The following is a 22,801-nucleotide window of genomic DNA, read 5'->3' on the forward strand; positions in this document are numbered from 1 at the left end:
GTGTCCACTTTCAAAATGCTTCAGTCCTTTTCCTTCTATCCTGAGCAAGAGGACAGAGTGTCCAGGCCATTCTGGACATTACAGTCCCAGAGGAGCTCTGAGCAGAGATGCTCAAAGGCACAGAGGGAGCACTGAGCTGGCTCCTGCAGCTGGTTGGACACAGATTTCTTGTCTTAAGCCCATTTTCAAACAAGCCAAGAATACGGTGCAATGTGAAGAAAAGAAAAGCACAAGCCCCCAGATGCAGCAACAGTTGAAGGCAGGAGACAGGAATGAATTCAAACCCTATTTTGATACTGTGGTACAAAAGAAATCAGAATATTTATCCCTACACAGTTGTCCTTTGAGGAGTTATACTCAGCACAGTGGAGAAAACCATGCAAATTCCTCTACACTGTGCAAAAACATTATCTTCATTTTTCACTTAAAAGGTAGCCCATGTCAGAATGAGAAAAATCAGTGTTTAAAAATTATTAACAAGTTATATTTTTAGATTGTAACAGGTGCTTAGATCAGATGCTTTTACTGCACAATCAGGTGAAAATATTTTCAAATTTATATGACTTTAGTTAAAATTAGCATAAATTACAAAAATTATCTCTATTACTTCCACAGGAAGAGTCAAGTGTCCTTTTTTTGCTTCCAATTTTATGCTATTGTCTTCAAAATAGAGAAGGGAATGGAACCTTCTGGCTGAAAGCAATTGAAAACTTCCCCTTCATTTCTGTGGTTAAGGGCTGATTTGCTATTTTTGAGTAATGAATAAAAAAATTTTATTCAGGAGTATGTAACTCACAGGCAAATGATACAAAGCAGCCAGAAGAAGGAGTGGAGGTGGCAGCAATTCTTCCCTCCCTGCCTTCCTCTCCTACCTCAGTTACCTACCAGGCAAAATTAGCACTCAGTATGCAGACAGATGGTGCTAATTCCCTTTTCCACTTGGATAATAATAAATGGCAGCCTCAGATTGATCCGTGGATGCCTGATTCTTTGGCACATTAACCATACAGTGGTACTGCAGACAAATTAAATTTTAATATACTAGATAACACAGACAGGTAGTGGATATGAATCTGGCAATTTCTTTTGTGGTTTAGTCCTGCACAGGAGTTAAGCAAAGCTGAGATGCAGGTCAGTCAATTGGGTCACAAAGACAATCTCACAAGACAACTGCCCTTCTGTTTTCCATAGGACAGCTCTTGCCCAGGATATTGATGTTTCTTTAGCTTGTCTCCTTCACTGCAAAGCAGCTGAGCTAGCCATTAGCCACTGTGGGCACTGTGATATATAGAGTGATTAAGGAAGTGACACACCCTATTCCATTAGAAGAGAGAGAAAGAATGAAGTGAATGAATGGTGGCAAATGATGGACGTGCCACAGAGGTCAGCCCAGTGGGACAACATGCCAAGATGCAGCAGAATTGAAATGCAACAGCCACCAGGACAGGAAGCTGTCAGACCTCCCTGAATGTGCCTTACAGTGATGAGGGATCTTCAATGACTCAGTGGATGCATTTCTCAGGATCCAGTATCTTATCAGAGAGGATGTTTAGACCAATCTCTACAACTGCCTGTTTACACCTTAGTAGGGACAAAAGCATTGATACTTTTCAGTGAAATCAGTGAAATGACACTAAAAAGCAGAAACCAGCACTGAGGGGGGGTACCTGTGCAAAATCCGCTGCCAGGCGCATCTTCCCACCTTCTCCGAGGGGCCTGATCAGACTGGCATTGCGGATGAAAAGCTCAATTGCTCTCTGAGCCATGGCTTCAGTGTTATCAAAGACAAAGTCAAAACACTCAAAATGCCTGAAGTAGTCGCTCATGACTCTTGCTATGAAACCCTGAAGCTCTTTCATGTAGAGAGAACAAGGGACATCTGGTTTTCCTGAGTTGGATAATGATCTGAAAAAAACAAGAGAAGAAAAAGAAATAGGCGCCGCTAAATTAATCTTTAAAGCACAACCAAAACCTATTGGATTCTTTTAACCTTTTTCCTACACCATCAAGTCATGACATGAATTGGAGAGTATCATTTCTACTCAGAATATGGAGCATGTAACTCTCTCTACAGTCAGAAAATATCTCTTTATCAGCCATGCCCATGAAGAATTAAAAGATGAAACAAGAAATAACAAGATAAAGGGCAACACCCCACTCCTACCCAAACTGCAGAGCCTACACCTGAAATCCAGATCCTAAATTTCAATGTCACAGTTGTTGATTCCAAAGTCTAATGGTTCTAATAAGATCTTAAAATATAAACATATGTCACAGGGTTACTAATTTAGCTTGTAAATCCCAAACCTGTTCTCTGTATAGAATAAGTCTCTGAGATTCCTCCAAACCAGGATTACAAAGTCAGTGTCACAGAAGCAGCACAGAAGTCCCTGGATACAAACCAATACTCTTTCTCTTTCTTCGACTGACAGTCAAGTCAAAGAGCTCTTCCAAACTCAGAAGAACACACAGGCTATCTAACAAAACTTAGCCTTTGGCTGGAAACTGTTTGCCCACCTAGAGAGGTATTGTGCTACTGGTGCCAAAAGAGAGTAAGGGTAAAATGTTGTTTAAAAAAAATTCAAAGGGAAAATTCAAAACATCTCTGAAAATATAGTATTTTCAGTTAATTTTCAAGACAGAAAACAGGACAACTGATGATGGTACACGCAATGTCAGAACAGACATGACAATCAAAATAAAATTTAGGAAGGAAGCCTCAATTACACATCAGACTCATGATCTTGGCATGTAAAGAATCCTGGAAATTCTAATGAAAATACACTGGAAAAATAGCATAACATACCGAACCTGAGATTTAAATCTTTAAAAAAGTTAATTTTAACTATTACATCACAGGCTATACGCTTTGAGAAACAGGAATACTGACACTTCTGAAGACTGTCCAAAAAAGCCCCATTTTCAAAGCAAAATAATTTTTTTAAGCACAAAAATGGCCTCTTGTCAGCTTTCCTTTTCTATTTGAAATGAATCTTACTCAACAGATAGGAATAAAAAAAGGGGGAGGGAGACAAGACAGATGCTACCTGATTAATTTGTTTCAACAGATATGTGTAATTCTGCTTCCTGTGTTCATTAACCATAAAGCATCACCTTCCCCTCAACAAACAAGCACTCTTGCTTCAAGGGCATTGTGGCAATAACAATCCATTACACACATGCAGGACATCTTACTCGAGCAATGGTAAATTTCAAAGATATTTCTAGTTACCCAGAAAAATCTTCCTGGTGCATAGTGATGATAATAGCTTCCACTGAATCTCCTACAGAGTTCAGTAGCGGCTGAACAGCACTACCCATTAGATCATGGACTGCCTAAAATAGAATAAGAAAAAAGCAGAAGTAAGGAAACAAAAACCAGAAGCATTTGCATTCTGACACCTCAAAAATACCTTAGGAAAAATCATTTTATCAGGGCTTTTTATTATTTTGCATTAGAAAATGCTAAATAGGAGAACCAAACCTAAAGATAACATTTTTTCTTTAACTGATTTTACCAGTAAAGTACAGAAATAAGGCTGTTTGCTGCTTCTGTGTAAAGCCTTCCTTCAAAAAGGTGCAGAGCAATTTGGCATTTCTGGTTTGTACATGTACATGTTTTGGGGCACATTTGGCTCAGCTGTTCATTCCCCAGACACAAGCTGCCCTTCATTCCCCTGCACACAACCCCTCCCAGGTCAGTGCCCAGCAGGACAGACTTGGAGAGCTGTCAGCCACAGAGGCTGCACTGCCATCCACATCCCCCTCCAGGAAAGTACCAGGTCACATAAAAATTATAATTTGATGTCTGTTGGGGGAGGAAGGGGGTGATGAAAGATCCAGCTATTGCTGTGTGAATGCTGCAGAGAAAGACATTTATTTTCACAGTCAGATGACATCTATGTCCTGACCCTTATGAGAATATTCTGAATACAAGCATGACTCAAGCGTGATTTGGCACAGGTAACACATATGTAGCTACAGGCACAATAAATTAGAAATGTCAGAGTATTTGTATACCTGTTACTGAATATACTGAGGTAAAATAATAGGTGGGAAATAAGTGCCCATTTTAAGTCTAACAAACAAATCCAAGCTCAGCCCTATCCCTGAAGCATATGGACATTCAATTACCTTTAAGGCAGTTGTGACAGTTTGCTCAGCAGCTGCTGGAAATGAGCTCTGACTGGTAATAACCTAAAAATTGTAAAGTAATTGTTAATAGTCAGCATTCAATAAATTATTAGAATTCATAATATCACCATCATTTAAAAACATACTGAGTTATCCTTGGCAATGAGTGTTTACAGATAACTATCAAGTGTGCTTTATATAGACAGAATTTTCAGTGCATCATCAATCCTTTGCTCTCAGATTTCCTATGGACTCTGCTTCTGCCTTGGCAAAGAAATGACTCAATGGAGTTAAGCTGAAATTTAGCTGAAGGGCTAACAGAATCAGAATAAAAATAACTGGTGTATTCTCCCACTGCTAAGTATAGAATTCATGGAGAACTATACAAGCAGCTCTGTGGCAAACGTTTGAAGGAATGGTTGTTCTTTCTCAGTATTATGACTATTATAGCACTACATGTTAAATAGTTGTTTATGTACAGCTAAAACAATAATAAAATTGAGAGTCAAGGAATGATCTAAAGGACTATTCTACCAATTTCCTTACAGTCTTGAACATGCTACACAATAGTATTTTTAAGCCAGAAAAGTACTGAACTCAAAGACTGAATCATATCAGATCTCCCTCCAACACTAAGACACATGAGGTTCATTACTAAGTACAACAGAAAAAGCAGACTTAAAAGTTGATCTACCATCTGTTTGCAAAATCCAAGGAAATTTTAGGCTTTTTAGCATTTTTTAAAATTCTTTGAACATATCCAGAGTCAGGAGTACTCATGATCTTTTTTCTAATCAGGCTAGGATTTAAATATGATTAACTGCAACTACCAATATATCTGTTTGGTTTAGTTTACAAAGACTGTGTAACAACTGGCATCACTAAATCAGTAAATTGGAATTATTCATAACTGTGCTTAGTCCTGAAAAATTTCCAGGCCAGACTTCAGTCACAGTAATAATGTATGCAGATATTTGTGAGCTATTGCTTTTCTTGATTTCACCCTTTCCTTCCTCTTTTCAGTTTGGCCACAATTGTGGGAAAGCATTGAAGGCCTCCTGAAAAATGTAAGCTTGGGCTGAAGCAGATGCAGCAAGGGGGCTATCAGCCTGATTAGTACAAAGACAGATAAGAAAAAACAAAGAGTTCAATTGTTTATGCTCACAAAGTAATGGCTGTCAGATGTGATTATTCTCTAGAAATTTATTTTTTATTCTTCTAATATTGACAGTTTGTCATACAGTGGTGCTTACAAGGGCCAGCCCAGTCTCAAAGAGCTGTACAAATGCACAGTAAGGTGCAGCTCTTAACACAAAATGGGCTCTATTTGTCAAGAGTTCTCATCTGCTGAATGGAGCATAAGCACAGGATAGAGCAAGAAGGTAACATTATGGCAAGAAGAGGAATGCCAAAAGAAGCCTACCTTCAGAACTGCCTGGTGCAGCTTGTACAGAGAATTGACCACAGCCACGTTCCTCCTCTGGCCCTCTGTCAGTGGCCCAATCACCTGGCTGGCATCTCCTTGAGTAGACAGCTGCAGGGATCACAGACATTGTTGGTACCAACTCTTTAAACAGTGTGTCTCCCCAAAGTTAACCATGACACAGCAAAAAGCCACAGGCCCTCACTACTCAAAGTTCTTCCACTTAACTCTTGCCTTCATTCATAGAATTTCCATCTTCAGATTAAACAGCCTGAACAACAGCAGCAGGAACCTTGTGAGACTGTCTCAGCTCCCAGACCAGCACTGAGACCCACACTGATCCTGGAGATACCCAGTCCCAGCAAAACTTCAGCTTTGTACTCTCAGAGGCTGGAGACCTACCTGACAAAGGTCAGGTCACCTACCTGACAAAGCCCAATAACCTCCCAGCAGCTTCTCTCTATGAGCAGCATACATCCTTCTGTATGCCCTCAGTCTGTTCTTCTGACAGCTATTCCAGCCTCTCCTTAAAAGCTCTGCTTTTTCAGATAGATGGCTTAGAGCTTTGGATATATTACAGGCTTAGAAGTCAACAGAAAAATAGAACTACAAGGACCAAAACTGCTAGACCTGTCATTAAGGAGTTTTACCTATGACTTTCAGCAAAAATCAAAGAAATATTTCTTCATAGTTAAACTGCACAAAGCATGCATTTTTTATTATTATGACAGAAATGGAAGTTCCAGGAAGATAAATAAATAGCCATTAACTATGGAACAGTCTTGTAAGGACACAATAGCATATATTTATAATTTAAAATATAATAAACTGTAATTAGTAAACAAACAAAATTTTTCTTGTGCATTCAAAGCTGCAGAAATACAAAGAACTGGAAAATGGCGATGTGAATTCTAGAAGTACATCTAAACATTAAAGCAAGAATACCTATTAATAGAAGGATTTATTGAGATATAATTACCCAACTAGTTATCTATGTTTCAGGATACAGAATTATCCTCCAGGAAATACCTGAAGATATCTAGCTCCAAAAGTCTCTCAGTAAAAATATATTCAACTCACTGAGCAAATGGTAAAGAGGCTTTCATGGAATGTGTCTAGACACAATTGTAGGTCCTACAGAAAGCTCCTGAACTAAAACTGAGCATACCATAATAATTGTTTAATAACAAAAGAAACAAACATAACATGAAAAATTTTAACTTATGAGAAACAGTGAATCTTTACTACTGAAAGACTATTCCCATACTTCCCATAGCTTCCACACAGCATAAAGACAGCATACAAGCCCAGTTATCTAGGATTTTCCAGCATTGCTAATGATGAAGTTTTAGACAGGTTTTTGCAAGCACCCAGGACCTCTGATTCATTCACAGCACTATGGTGACAATATCTGTTCATTTCTCTTTCTTCAAATTTAGGGATTATTTCAGGATAAGTAGGTTTCTGAAGCCTTTGTAGAAGGAAATATCTTTTCCAATGTGCCTTTAATTATTTGAAATCAAAATGCATCCTTAAACTGGTTGACAAATATATTGCTGTGTCAGTATTTTCCTGCCTCCCTGATGAGAACAGCCATGTGAGCAATAACATCCCTGTTTCCTTCTAGATACTTCATTTTGACAGACCTGACTGGTTTTTAGAACTCTTCTTCTCACATTTACAGCTTCACAGATTGATAACAAAACAGCTGTGGAAAGAAAGACCCTGTCCATGCTGCTGACCACCCTCCCAGACACAAACAACCTTCTTCTCCACACATTTTAAAGTACTGTACAGACTAATTTGTAGTTTTGCACATTTACAACTTTTACATAAAAGATCTTATTACACCAGGAAAATTTTGCATCCCAGTCACTTAAATTTCAGTTCCTCTGAGTTGTAAAGCATTCACAATTTCTTAGACATTGGACTCTATCTCTCCTGCTGGTGAAAAAGCTTATCTGGTAAGTAAAACCATTTACAAGTACAAACATAACCCTTCTGCAATAACAAGAGATTCTTGCAGTCAGCAACAGTGCACAACAGCTTCACAGGCAAAATCTGAAAATACCTTAAAAACAACTAATCCTTGTAAAACTGTTTATCATATTAGATTTCCTTTAACTAATCCACTTGAACTTTGACAGTTAGATGTGCTGATCCCTTGTACATCCTAGAACTCCTGGTCTAAAGCAAAGAGGCCTGAAAAACTTGACTCTTGTAACTAGCAATTGGAACTGGGCAGCCCAGGGCTCTCTAGGACTGTTTCTTCTGAAGGTGTGCCATGAGAACACCATGGCACACCTGGAATCTACATGGGCAGGTGTGTCCTACCATTTACAGAAGTCTCTCTTGCTGCCACCACAATGGTTTCTCTGACTTTGCCTCAAGGCAAGGAAGTTCTGCACTCTGTCCAGTTTCGTTCATGTACCAACACTGTGTCACTGCATGAGTCTGGATTTCTGACAGTTTATCATTACTCCAGTATTCTAATGCCTCAGACTGAATTCTTCACACCCCTTAGATCCATTATACAATCAGTTAGGAAAAATGTCATTATTGTGTCTCCCTGGCTCTCAGAAGCCAGGCTTGTGGCCCTTTTACTACAGACATAACCCCCCCCCTCAGTTTCTTTTCCAACATAAGGGTTTTACCAACAATTCCCATTTATCACTCTCTTTTATACAGAAAGTACTTCAAAAGTTCTGTGCTAGACACAGGTTATGCACTTAAACCCAGTGGTGGTGCAACTTTTCCTCTGTTATCTGGCCACTGGGGATTGCATTGTGTAAATAGGTAAAGTCAAATAAGTGTGAAGCCCGTGCACGTCTGCTCAGGCTGCCTGAAAGACACAGTCCACAGGCCTTCTTTATGATGAGGGCACTGGAGAAAAAATCAGATGCTTTTTTAATCAGTCAGATATATCCTGAAATGAAGAAAGCCAGGAAGGGTGAAATATGCTCAGCAGAAATAAAGGGGACAGAAGGGGTGACTTCATCCCAAATCAGAATCTATTCTGGGAAACAAGTGAAAGACCAAGCGCAGCTGAAGGCCAGATCCCATCTCCAGGGAGCTGTCAGTCACCCTGGGAGTTAGTCTGGTTTAAGCCTGCTAGCTGAAAATAAAGGAAAAGAAATGATGTTGAAGCCAGACCTGAATGAGCAGCAGCAACAAGGACTGTAATTGTTCTACATTTCTGTATCTGCCTTAAGTACAGCAATCGATTTCTTACACTCTTCACTTCAGTTGGTTAAATTGTTTCTGCTTTTACCTCCAGCCTGTCTACTATTTACAGTAATTTCATGGGCAGTAGCACAGGCACCCATTCCCCAGCAAGCATCAATTCTGCAAGGGGTGACACATCAGTGTGAGCTCCCTTTGCCAACAGGAGCTAGGAGCACCCTGCCAACGTGGGATGCTCGTGAGGAACAGTGAGGCAGAGAGGTGTCCTACCAGGAAATATTAGCCAGGACTGTTGTACCATGCATCCAGGCACTGGGACAAAGGCTGTGTCTCGTGGTGCCCTAAAAAATGTGAATGTGAGCTTCTTTCCCACGCAGCATTTAAAAACAGCAAGGGCAGCTGTTAAACTGAAATGAGAAAGGAACACTGGGAGACTGTGCCTTTCTGACATATATGAGCGTTTTCTCTAAAGTAGGAGGTTGAAATGTACAGGTTCAATCCAGCAGCTGACTAGCTGGAGGAAGCTGCACAGAAGAATTTTGGGGTTTTTTTAATCTAATTCAACTGAATCTGAGACCTAAGCAGTAGACTGATATCAGGTAGCCTACTGAACCGAAAAGGACACTTGTAGAAGCCAATACACAAAAACTGTGTCACAAAGAGGAACAAGCTGAATTCAGGTCCTCTGTCTTACTTCAGCCTGACATGGTCAAGAAGCTGTAAGCCATGACTGGAAGTGTGCTCTCACTGAATTCAGAAGTTCTTCCTAAAAATAGTTTATTTTAGTTTGTATCCCTCAGTACACCTACGTGGTTTCACTGCTTCACCTGCAGAGAGAGCAGGTGCCTCATCTTGGGTCAGTCTGCCCAGTACAGAAAATTTCAGGAATGATTCACCTGACCACATGCAAGAAACCATGAAGCAGAGAAGTAAGAACTTCCTTGAGTAATTTACCTAGGTTATTTTAAAACCCCTGCTTTGGGAAGACGGTACCTGCACCCTGTATGCACCTATTTCCCTTCAGTAGCTATAAAGGGAATTTAAAGCAGTAGCACAGATCCCTAGTAGTCTTGTCAGATACATTCTCACCCTATAAATGTATTTGCACCCCTTTGCATAGACCTACTTTGGAAATATGTCTTGGAAATAACCAGATTCAGTGCTCTGGATTTGACACTTTCCTGTGTTTGATGCCTCAGAACAGACACGACATTTGACAGCACGGATTTGATCTCACATGTTGAGACATGTGCAATGATAAGATTGCTTTGGGATTAAATTCTTGTTTTCACCATGAAGCAATGAATGTAGAATTTAGATTAGGCCATGAATCAAATCATCAGTTCTCCCTTGGGTTATAAATGAAATGCTAACTGAGTTTGTCTTTTCTTGTAGGAAAGCTCAGACTATTGATACATCTTTTCCTGTAATTTTTTTTTAGTGCTTCAAAGTGACTAACACTCCCCTCTTTCAACAGGTGGCAGCTCAGAAGAGACACTGATTTGTGAGCTGGTTTGCTACTATTCTCTTCATAGACTACATATCTTGTGAAAAACTTCAGTTTCACACTTAGCAACTAAGATCTCCTATACGTCCTTATTGACAGTTTTGGAAAGCTCCATTTATTTGATTTCTCTGAAACAGCCTCAGCAAACCCATTTTCTTTAGAGCAGGAAACATCATCATAATTTTGGAGCATGGAGAAGATCCAAAAATAAGACTGAAGTAGGGCTTCTCAACAAATCACTCAATCCAAGTCCAGGATCACGAGACTGAAGAGTGTTTTGATAGCACAAACTGAACTGCAGTTGTCAAGCTGACATTTTCAACAATAAATGCATTCCTAATAGATGCAGCTGATGTTGCCATACCTCTGGCAGAAGGCAATCAATCCATCTGCTACTTGGCCTCCTGCCTGATCACAACAACTTATTATAAAGCACAGAATCCATTTAGAGAGCCTCTGAGTCAATAGGGCTTGGCCCTGGGATTTGGCCCATAAACTACAAATAATTGGGATGATTTACTCTTAGGTTTCATGTTTTCCATACTGCAGAAGGAACCTTTTACAATATCTTTCCATACCTAAAACCCACAAAGGTTTAGTAGAATCAGTTTTCTACTTATTGTAAAAAAAAAGCACCACTTAGCAGAAAAATACAGAAGAATCTGAACTCTGTTAGCTATTCCACTTAAATATTAGCTACTTAGAGGATAATTTGCAAAAAGAAGAGACATAATTTAGAGGTTTGAACTGTACGATTTGAATGAAAGTGTCAGTGGAAGTAAGATCCTTGACTGATAAGGATAAATTAATATGAATGCTCAGCTTTAAAAAAAAACAAACTAAAATTTAAGAATAAATAATAAGTAAGAATTTATGTTCTTGGAGAGGCTTCTAATTTTGCAAAGAAGAAATATTTCAAGACATGAGGAAAGGAGTAAGCTGTGAATTCAGGCAATAATTTAAAATGTACATAATACCATGCATATTGCACCTTCAGGACATTCTTGTAGCTTCCAGAATATTATTTTTTTAGCTTGCTCAGAAAAATGAAAATTTAATATTCTAGAAATATAGAAAAGGAGGTCTATGGTGAAGAAATTAAAAATCTTATAGAAAATATAATCATTACTTTGGAAAGAAAAATTTGAAGGGACTTGACCAGGAAAAAGACCGAACATCATGCTCATACTGTTCATGTTAAAAGAAGCAGCAATCATTGAACCATTTCCTCAGGCGTATTTCTGCTTTGTTTTGGTTCTTCTTCCTTAATATTTTCAAAAGCCAAAGAAATGGAAGAAAAACAGCAAATGGTCTTTCTGTAACAGAAAAGACGGGATTTATCTCCAAGTCTTTGAATCATCTGAGAAGAAAAGCACTGTACAAGTACCAAAAGTGACTAATGGTTCATGGTGCTTAAACAATGAGCTGCTTTAAAACAACTGTGATATCAGAAAGCACTTATAAAACCCATTCCTTTAAGGAATCTCAGAGAATCCTAAACCTGAAACACTTGGAATAATTTCCCAACTACAGAAAATTATGCCCCTTCTATTATCCAGCCAGCCCAAGTCTGAGGAGGATTTCAAGGACAATGTGTGTTGATCCTGATATCTCTGACAGTAACAGTTTATTGCATTTTTCATGCTTGCCAAATTAATGACTGAATGACTAATCATATCTTATATGTAATCCCATTAGCTCCTGGTTTCAGCCAGCTACTGAGAATGTCCCTCCAGAGGTGAAGAGCAGACACATCCATCCCCAAGACACGTGAGAGGTTCAACATGATTGGGTGATATTCACCTACACATAAAAAATACAATCAACTCACTGAATTGCCATCTGCCTTTTGTAGTATCGAGTCCGGCATTAACTGAGATTAGAATTTTACCACCCCACGCAAGTTTATAATTGAACTTTACACGGTCCAACTCTCATTAGAGCTGTTCCAAAATGGAAAACTTACAAATCCTTTACCATATATATATAATATCAACATTTAACAAAGTCCTTTTCTGAATCACAGCATTTAGTTTGCTAAGAAATAATTTAGAGCTTACTATAACAAAATATTGTAAGAATTGTGCAATCACATTCTTTTACTACATGCTAGCAAAATAACATACTGGACTTAAAGAAGTCTTTTTAACCAATTTTCTCGCAAGATAAAATGACTCCCAAAATCAGACTTTTATGTTTGGATGATTTTTTCCTGGAGTTTAGCCAGTATATCTTAAAAAAAAAAAAAGTTTAAAAAATCACACATTTGTTATGTGAGTCACGATCTAACCAGCAAAAGACAACATGAGAAAATAGAAAATTCTTCATGAAGTTTTTTAATGTAACTCTCTCCTCCAGATTTTTAATTACAGTTTTAAAAGTTTAAATGCTTTTTAAAGTGATTTCTCAGATAAATATTTCTAAGTATTCTCTGACCAATATAAGTACTTTCTAATGACTGTTTCAACAAAGCTCTTCTCATCTTTCCATCAAAAAAATAAATTACAAAACCTTACCTGACTTTTGATTATTTTTAAATTAGACCTACTACCATCTTTAGCTTTTATTACTGTACAGTTAAATAGCAATTATTCTGAAATTATTTTATTATATAATAGCCTCCCACATATTCTATTTAAATACCTATTAATGAATTCTTTTAATGTGCCAAACATTGAATTCATATTTTTGGGTTCTCTCATTTAAATAGCATGGATACAAGTTTTTCATTGACAGTAATACCATGTCTTCAAGGTACTGGCATAATACAATTAATTCATGCATCTCAAAAGAGAAGTGGGGAAAATATAATCTTTCACATTACTCACACCATTGTTACTGACCCGTTATTTACATAAACCCTTCCTCAGGTGTCATTTCACTCCTGTTCCTGAAGATTTGTGAGCTTATTAGATTTCATACTTCCCTCCGAAGTTCGCAATATTCGACATTTAGACAGGAGGACGAGATACATTTCCCTGGAACTGTCAGACAAATCTCATTGTTGGAATATGTCCTGACTAGTGATTCACCCGCAAATGAAAGCTTACAATTCAATATAACACCATCTAATAGGAGACATGGATTAATTCTTATAAGATCACATAATAAAAAAGGCAATCAGAAATTCACTTTGTGTCATTACAATAAGGATTCATCATGCTTTTCAATTCAAAACCATCACAGGCCTCATAAATTTGCTGGGGTTTAAATCTGTTGCCAGAATTCCAGTGCATTTTTATCCCTTCACTGGAAGAATTTGGTTCCAGGAAATCTTTTCTCTCTCCCTCTCCACCCTGCTCTCCCCTACTTGATTGAATTATTCAGCTAGATGAATTTAACTATGTCACATAAGAGGATGGGTGGGAAAAAAATCCAACATAGCTACCCCAAACCACACAGTTATGTCAATAAACATCAGTAAACATCCTAATAGAGATGCAGCTCGCATCCATTTTCTTGCTACTCCAGCATATTTCATTTGAGCAATTTGTATAAATTAACTGGGCCAAAAAAATGTTTTTGGGTAGTGTAAGGTACATTTCTCCTTGAAATATATACGAATAATGCTAACTCACTAACGCTTTCCTCCATAATGGAAGAAAGGTCTTCATTCTTTTTATTTCCCTAAAAGAAACCAGAATCAACTTTTTTTTTTTTTTGCAACATGTTATGGATATTTGTCTCGCCAGACTAGACAGAGTGGGGCAAAATCAATGGAGAATTTGTTTAGTCCAGCTGCTCTCTGCCTTTTCCTAGTCAACCACTAAGGACAGACTGAAAGGTTGAGAAAAAAAATCCTATCTCCATGAATACTCAGAGAAAACTATGAATCAAACCTTTTCATCCACGTGTTTTCTCATTGCAATATTTTAACTTTTAAATCCCACCCTCCTTTGTGCTTCTGCTTTTCACAATTTCCCTGATTAAGCCAAGATGTTCCAATATGGTCCCTGGATCAGTTATAATACACTTAGCCTTTTAGAGTCTGGACAAAAATATGCCTTTCATATTGCTTCTCATCTAAATAACCCCCTGAAAACAGCTTATTTAAATCTTCATTGCTGTGATCAAACATGACACTTTCTCTTCTACAAATGACATTACAAAATTCCTTGTAAAGACTGTATCTTTCTCAGCTTGCTGTTTTAAGCTGAATTAATTGTTGGGGTTTTATTCCACCTGGAATTCTAGCCTTTTCTTTCCTCATTCTCTTTATTGCAACAATGTTTACAAGCCACCAAGGGCAAGCATTAATAAAGTAGAGATTGTTTTTAACAGTAGTAATATAAACCAAGATCAGAGCACATTTAATTGCATTCTCAGGAAGACAGATCCTGGAAGATCTGTAAAGCCATGGCATGACAGCCTTACACCTTCAACACTACATCACCAGAAACAAACAGCAAACTTTCTTCTATTGACTATAATATATCACATGCACCATAAACCCACTAAGAAAGAAGTTATGAAAAAAAATCAAGATTCATCTGCTACAAATAGTTATGATGATGGGATGGATATGCAGAAAGTTGAGATCTATTTTAAACCTCAGTAATTACAAAGTAGTTTTTAAAAACATTCCAAGGAAAGGATCAGCTTTTTTCAGAAAATTCGAAACACAAAAATACTTCTTCTAGAGTGGTGTGAGAAGAATATGGTCTGTTTTCTTACAGTCTGCCTCTAAACTCAAAAACTCTGCCAAGTAACCTACTCCAATCCATTCTAAATGGTTAGCTAGTGAACCAGATATATTAAATGAGAAGATATTAGTTATGAGTATCCACTTAAATTTGAAAATTGAAAATATCATTACGGGTAACTGCAAAAGATGAAGCCACCTGAGCACTAATAAAGAACACAACGGTAGCTAGGGATGTAAGTAAAAGAGAATTTGGAATTTTGCACCTACAAGTCACAAGTTCAAATATTAGCTGGATCAAAGGACAACGAGAGACAATTTGTCTCAGTTTCAGTCCTGATGGAAAGTGGACATTTATTAAAATCTTCATAATGTGCATCACTGACTATCTAACCTGAAGCCTCAGCAAGGAGACCTGTGACTGAAAAGGTCTGAGAAAAGATAAAATGAATCTTTTAAAATGTTTCCTACAGAGGCTGAGCACAATGGCAGGGCAATGCACTGAGCTATACAAGTTTTGTGGGCAATACTAAAAATAATTTAAGAACAACTGCTGCAGAGCTGACTTTCCATTGTATATATTTTGATGCTAATCTTATGTAATACATTTGGTGCTGATCAGCATTACAAAGATCAGTGCTCTAAAAATATCTGAACATGACAGATAGATAGATAGTCTTCAGCCTGTATCTCCATCCATTACATTCACTAAAAATAGAATATTAAATTACAGAAGGGCTTGGTTGCACTGGCATGCAAAAAGGTGTCGTCTGAGTTGGCTCAAAGAAATGCTTGGCTATTTGAAGAAAGGGCTGAACCCTGAGGAGTTAATATCCAAGAGTTTTCTTGCACCCATCCAGCAGTATTTTAAGTTGACAATTAACCACAATGCCATGGACAGCTGTACTCTTTTCAAGGTCTAAAACTCTGGTAGAAACACCAAATGCTATATGAAAATAAGTCAAGTACAGCTGACAAACTCTGCAAATAGAAAAACATGTTGTGGAAAGTATATATTTTGAAGTTCTGGCAATCTAAGAAAATCTTAAGATCAAAAGCAACAAGAAGAAAATCACATCTCCTAACTTTTGCCTCAGAGATTTATTTACAGCAGGAGGAAGCATGAATTCCAGATGCAAGAAAAAATTACTCCAATCTGTCAGCATTTCAAGCTTCCTCTTGAACAGATTTTGCATCTCGCTTTTGTTCAGTCTCAGTCACATACTGGCTCCACCCACTAAAGGGTGCCAGGAAAGGTCCCTGGATCTGGCACACGACTGTCTGCACCACTACTCTGGCAGGACACTCATCAGCAAGTCCTTGGCCTGGGCCAACAGCTTCCTTCCCCAGCCTCCAGCTGCAGCTCAGGAGAGGCAACCCTGCAGACAGCAAGGCCAGGAGGGCTCTGGCAGCCAGGCACTGCTCCGGGGAAGGGGAGCCCTCCCCAGCCAGGAGGCACTGCCTGGCCCCACTGGAGATGTGCACAGCTGGGATGGCAGCTTAATTCCTGAGTGTCTGTCACAGCCCTTACTGACCTTGTGCTGCCAAGTGAGAGTGGCAGACATTGACACAAACACCAGGGTGACAGCGTGGAGCCATTCAAAAGACAGCCCTTCTGCAGCAAAAACAAACACGTCCTGCTGATCCTTGAAGTGAGGCCAACGTGCATCGGAACAAACCTTGATAATACAAATTTGCCTTCACACAGATGAGACCAAGCTCATCTACTTACTTACATTTACTGTTCTAAGGATAGTTATGTGTTTTCAAACACCCATACTCCCTTTGAAAAACAAACCCAGACCATCTGGGGACAAGCAGTCAGTGTTTGGGATATGTATGTATATAGTGTTTGCCTCTGAAGAAGGGGTTGACAAAACAATTAACTAGTACACTTTTCTACTTCTGGGGTTTTTTTTGGTATTTACTTTCTTAAATTATAATCCACTAAAAAAAAAATCTGTCATCAAACACATGTTTCTAATCATTATGACAGATAATAATACTTTACAATAACATTGTCCTAGTTACACAGTCTAGTACCAGTTAATTGAAAAGTAGATCTCAGTAAATGATCAGAAGTTTAGAAATAATGTATATTAATTTTAATCACAGAATTTTTATGTTAGAGTCGTTTTGCATTTAAACATTAAGCCAGTTAAATATTCAGAATTGTGTCACAACATCTGAAATCCAGTTTCACCATGGTATTCAAAAACAAGACCAGGCTAAATCAAAGATTCCCACTTACTTCCCAAGAAACCTTTTGTGCCAACATATTACTGCTCATATTACTGCTCCAGTGCTCTGCAACTGATGCACATCCTAGAACCATGCACAACATTACATAACTCAAATATTTGCTTAAGTAAATATAAATAAATCTGGATATACTACCGAGATCCAGGACAGTGAGGAAGAGGCTGCCTACTCTATATCACAGATATCATCAGCTGATGCTGACTTTTCCCTCAAAACAATCCAGAATCTTAAAATGTCATTCACCCAAATGTTCCACACAAATATTCTTATGTCAGAAGTGTACAGTCATCTATCACTTTTGGGATCAGAATTACAAATTTTCTCTCATTTCGTCTCCTGCCATGTCCAATAGTAGAGGTCACCAATAAGTGATTCAGTGTCCTGACCTTTGAGGATATGTGACAACTATTTGAACCTTGGTGCAGTGACTAATTTTTGAGACACTTTTGTATTCTCTTTAATCTCAAAATTTGCTTCTCTTCCTGGGTTTTTAGCATTTTTGCTTTGAAATATGTAAAATACACCATACATTGTCTTATGTTTTCTTAAGAAGACTGGGGAAGAATTCTTCAGAATGCCAGGAAGGACTGTGCTCTCTGCACAGTGCTTAAAAACTTCCAAGGGGCAAACATGATAATCACAAACATCACAACCATTGCCCAGGCTAAAATCCTGATGAGAAGCCAAGCCTCTACCACAAGCTATAAAGGACAGTTTAGTAGCTGAGGGCAAAGGCTACAGCTCTCCCAGAGCACTGTCCTCAGCCTGTATTTTGAACCTCTGCCTCATTCATCTGCTTTTGTGATATATGTGGCATCAGTTCAACCACACTGAGTTAAGAGAATTTTAAAAATTATTCAAATTCTCTACTTCCTTCCTCCCTCATTACACCCACTCCATCTCCACATTTTGAGGGCTTCCTCTCCATGATTGCTTACAAGTCTGACAGCGGGAAAGATCTCCATTATATCATCTGCCTGCAGCCTCTTGTCTGCTGGAAATATCCCTTTTTTTAGATAACCTTATTACTCCATAAAATACAATATTCCATATTTAGGAAACACTCCAATTATAGGCGATCACAACTTCCACCGATTTTAGCCTTTTCTACCCCAACCTTAGAAAAAAATCTGCCTAGTTTAGTATGGCCATGCAGGTTCTTGCTTTGTCTGTATTTCAAGCAGTCATGAACTTTCTCTGCTTCTGCTCCAGGCTGAGGGAGGGCTGTGTTCAGCAAGGTGCCACAGCTGAACTGGTCAGCATGGACTGGAGTGGAGCTAAAATGTGCTCTGCCATCTGGCAACACAGTAGAGTGAGTTTGTGCATTTAAGCACACAATATCCTTATATAGAAATGTTTTTAAGACAGCTTAATCCACCAGAATTTGCCAGCATAATCACCCCCACTTGCTCTGAAAAGTAAGTGGGCAATCTCATTTTTACAATCCTGCCTCTGCAAATGACTCTTTGCTTGTTTATTGGCCAAAGGATAACGTGGTCTCTGATGATGCCTCTAGTGATGCCCTGTGGTGGGAGGAGTCAGAAGACACAGCCTCCATCAGACAAGGCAGGAAGGATTGCTCTGGGACTCTGATCAAAATTCATAAAGATAGTCTGACAGGATGACTGTAACTCTAGGGAGGAAACTGGTAGAGGTCTCCAGGTCACAAAGTAGGAGAATCACACCTTCTCTAAACAACTGCATTTTCATGTTCACAGCACAACACTTTTCATCTATGTGCACTTGGTGGGTGTGTTAGTGTATTTCAATCCACCCACATGACAAGCTGAATAGAAACAGCACAAAAGTAAGAGAACATGCAGTACTTACATTCAGGTAACTGAAATCATCACTCTAAAACCGGAAAGAATGCACCAAAAGCCCCAACAACAAATATTGTTTCCACCAGCCCTGTGCTGGGAAGGGAACAGACTAGAGGACCAAAGAGTGCTCTTCCATCTTCAGTCTATATGGACAATGGATCTTACAATTTATTTTTCTGCTTGTTGGCAAAATTACATATCTTGTAAACTTCCAGAGCTATTAACCCTCAATGTTTCATGACTTCTCTATCAACAGCAAACAAAAACATAGTGATTGCAAAGTTGCAATGAAGAGACTTTTAATTATAAGAGAAAAGACAACATTTCAAGTACATTCAAAATTCAGCTCAGTAAATGAAAAAAATACAGGTAATCAACTTGGGAAACACAGTTTAGTTTCACTTTCAATCACTAGACTACCATTTTTAATTTTTTCTATAAATAAATGAAAAATCTGATATAAAGTAGCACATTAACAAAACCAAGCATGAGTTCTAAAGACTGCAGTCAAGGAAGCATCTTTTCCAAAAATTAACAGACCAAGTCTGTTTCCTTATTATGAAGATTACTGCAGAGTATTACTCTAGAGCAGTGGTCTTTCAAGTGGGGTACAGGCACCACAAGGATTAGGAAAAACAAAATGGGATGCATGACAAAAATATCAGAACTTCAACAGTACATGTATAAAAGTTATAAATAAACAAGTACTCCTATAATGAGCGTGCATGCTCCAAAAGTTTATACTGATAGGAATGCATAACCAAAAATGTTAAGATCACTGCACTAGAGGATCCTGCCACACAATTACTACTGCCATGTCAAAGGCATGTAATAAAGATGCAGGTGAGTTTTAAGTTCTCTTTTACACTTCTCAACTATCAGTTAAACAAATGGGTAAAAATATCTCTAGGAAGCAGATTTATGAGCTCCTATCTTTTGTTAAGGAGCATGAATTCTCATAAACACCCCAAATTACTCAATTTTTTTTTTTTGTTTTCAGGAAATGCAACTTATTGCCTTCTCACAAATCTCTTCCCTTCACTGTACTTATTGTAAGTATTTGATGAAAGAACTACTTTTTCTGATGTGGCCAGTTAAACAAGAGCACAGCACGTTGTATGTATCAAACAAGACAGGTGATTAAAGGTATTTGCAAATGGGAATGGATGATTCCCCTGGAACTGAACAGAGGAGAAAAGTTAGGGTTCTTTTCATTTAGGCTACCTCACTTGCAAGAAAAAGTGGCCAGTGAACAAAATCTGGCTCAGTAAACAGACCTTTTGTTAAAATCTATGCACTGGATTACAAGGTGCAAATGCAGAAGAGGAAAATTTTGTTCACATCCAAAACATGATGTTCAGATTTGTTAATATCTTTTCCAATCTGGAATGAGAATGATGTGGAAATGGTGACTAAACAGTAATCTGGTGGTGTCTGTAATCATTATGAAGATGTCTGGCCTCTCTGTTTTAAGGAAAACATGAATAAGAAGAAATAAAATTAAAATGGCATAAAATATACCAAGCACACTTCCTCAGCACCACAAAACACAGGATGGGTGGTGAAGATGAAAGCTAATACTCTTAAATTAACAGAAATATTTTTTAAATCTTGTGCAATGTCTAATTAGCCCTTCAAACTCTGTACAGTAAGAATATCTGCAATTACACTGAGTGAAATTAGGACAATAATTCTGAATGCTGCATGGCATACACCAACCACACCAAGCATCAGCAAAGGATTGACTAAAGATTCACCCAACAGCTGAATGTATCTACATACTGCTGCTTCCTGACATTATTATCATCTCTGAACTGGTTAATAAAAGAACAGGTCTCAGGTGCAGCAAGTTCTTGATGTGGGGAAAGTTGAAAAGGGTACAAAGCCACAAGTAGCGTAAAAAAATGTTTTGGATTTACAGGAAGACGCTGTTTATTCTTAGTCGTTTTTGCTTTAGGACTGTATGTACAGACTGACAGATGCTGCTTTTGCTCAAAGGTAAAACCTTTGAATCTTGAGTAACATTTTTCTTGTTATTTTTCTATTTAAGGATACCTGGAGAAATGACCTGAAATCTCAGTGAATTCCTTGTTTTGTGAAACTGAGTAAATAAAAACCCTGACATTGACATCAGAATGTCTCAACCTTTTTAGAACTCCACATTTCAGTTTTTCACCTTTCAAATCTACCTGCAATCTTACAACATTTAAAAAAAGAAAATGAATTACTTTTTAAAGTCTCCTGACCCCATCTTCCTTCACTGAGAATTCTGAGATGGTTTTGTTTACTTTTAATTTGGAAGAGAACTCAATTTCAAATTCCTCCAGGAAATTAAACATCCATCTCCAGCACTGCTCTGCTGCAGCTATCAGACATGAAGCATCTGAGCGGATATGTTCCATGGTCCCCTTCTCAGCTTTGGAGAGGAGGACTATTGTTGACTCCAAGCTATTGTTGGAGGCTGGATAGCAAGATTGAATTAAGATTGCATTCCTGGTTAAACCACTAAAACATAATGAAACAGTGCTGTCTAACATAGCTCCTATTCTACATGTGGTGCACACTCCAGGCTCAATCTGTCTGCCCAAAAATAGGCACCAAAAAAAGGCTAAGTTGTTCCAGATTATATCCAGAGGGCTGGCAAGCATGGCACAGGACAAGTGGGAGAGCCATGCCCTGCTGGAGAGGCAGCTGGAGGCTAGGAATGATATTTCAGCACTTCAAAAATGACTCTGACACTTACATCTTGGCAACTGTGTTGAGCACTTCTGGCTTTTAAATTTGTAACATGTATCAGCAAGGAAAGAAAGAATTTTAGAAAAGGATAGCTGTGCAATATTATTTCACAATTTGTAGGTATGTGCTTCAAGGACACTGATGTTCATCCTGCCAGCTTGGCTAATCCCATCACTTAGCTTTTTAGTGTTTCAAGTTTGCATTTTCAGTTGTCAAAATCAAGAAGTTCAAGGGCTCACACTCCCTCTTTCCCCTACATTCTTTACTTTAAGGTTAGCTAACACAAAGCCACAAATCATATACTTATCAGCTTATTTCTAATTATCTTGGTTTTTTCAGGGTTTCTTATGAATTTTCCAGCTGTCTGATCACAAAACTATGCTCACTTCCAAAGAATCCACTGGCCAGACTCTAACAGACACAGTGAGCACAACCCTGATACTTTCACAGTTACAGCTGAAAGGTCTTTTTTCCCAGTTGAATGCCACTATTTGACACTACACTCCGTGACACATAGACAACAATGTATTTTTTTTACCTATGATGACTCTCACAACCTACTAAAAATCCTCATTTCTGTCATGAGCAAATTTCATTCTGAAAATAGGAAACCATGATTTGGTATCTTTAAAAGCAGACTCAACTTAAGCACTATGCTTTAAAATAGCTATCAAAATAATGCTAACATTTGTTTTTATTTTAAAGTCTAAATTATTCTTTATGGCCTTCATAACTGCTTCACCTACCTTCCTTTTCCATACACCAAGTCAACAAACTTCCAAGACAATTCATCCAATAGACAAGGTAAACAAAGTATGTGCTACTGAATTTCAATTTTTTCAAAGCTATTCAGAGATGGCAGAAATGTAAAAGGTAAACAGAAACCATACTAACTAAATTGCTGCAATGTTTTGTAGCCAATTGGTAACAAAAAATATTAGCAAGCATCTTCTTTAAATAAAACATATAGTAAATGAATGTTACTGGAATCTGAGTCTGCTGTCAGAATTAATGTTGTTTATTAAGTGAAAATCTTGTTTACAAATACAAGTAGTTAGTCATTTCTGGTGGGTCTGCATATTGCAAAAATT

General features: G+C 38.1%; 1 protein-coding gene across 1 annotated transcript in view; it reads right to left on the reverse strand.

Moving 5' to 3' along the window:
- COG5 (component of oligomeric golgi complex 5) overlaps nucleotides 1–22,801 on the reverse strand; it is a 173,782-nt gene that overhangs the window by 17,690 nt on the left and 133,291 nt on the right. The window contains exons 15-18 of the mRNA XM_084206189.1: nucleotides 5,558–5,668; nucleotides 4,135–4,197; nucleotides 3,233–3,336; nucleotides 1,668–1,905 (exon numbers count right to left, since the gene is read on the reverse strand). Of these exons, the coding sequence (XP_084062315.1) occupies nucleotides 1,668–1,905; nucleotides 3,233–3,336; nucleotides 4,135–4,197; nucleotides 5,558–5,668 (516 nt within the window). The remainder of the gene's footprint in view (nucleotides 1–1,667; nucleotides 1,906–3,232; nucleotides 3,337–4,134; nucleotides 4,198–5,557; nucleotides 5,669–22,801) is intronic.

The sequence above is a fragment of the Fringilla coelebs genome (genome assembly GCF_963513975.1).
Source record: "Fringilla coelebs genome assembly, chromosome: 5".
Lineage (NCBI taxonomy): Eukaryota > Metazoa > Chordata > Aves > Passeriformes > Fringillidae > Fringilla > Fringilla coelebs.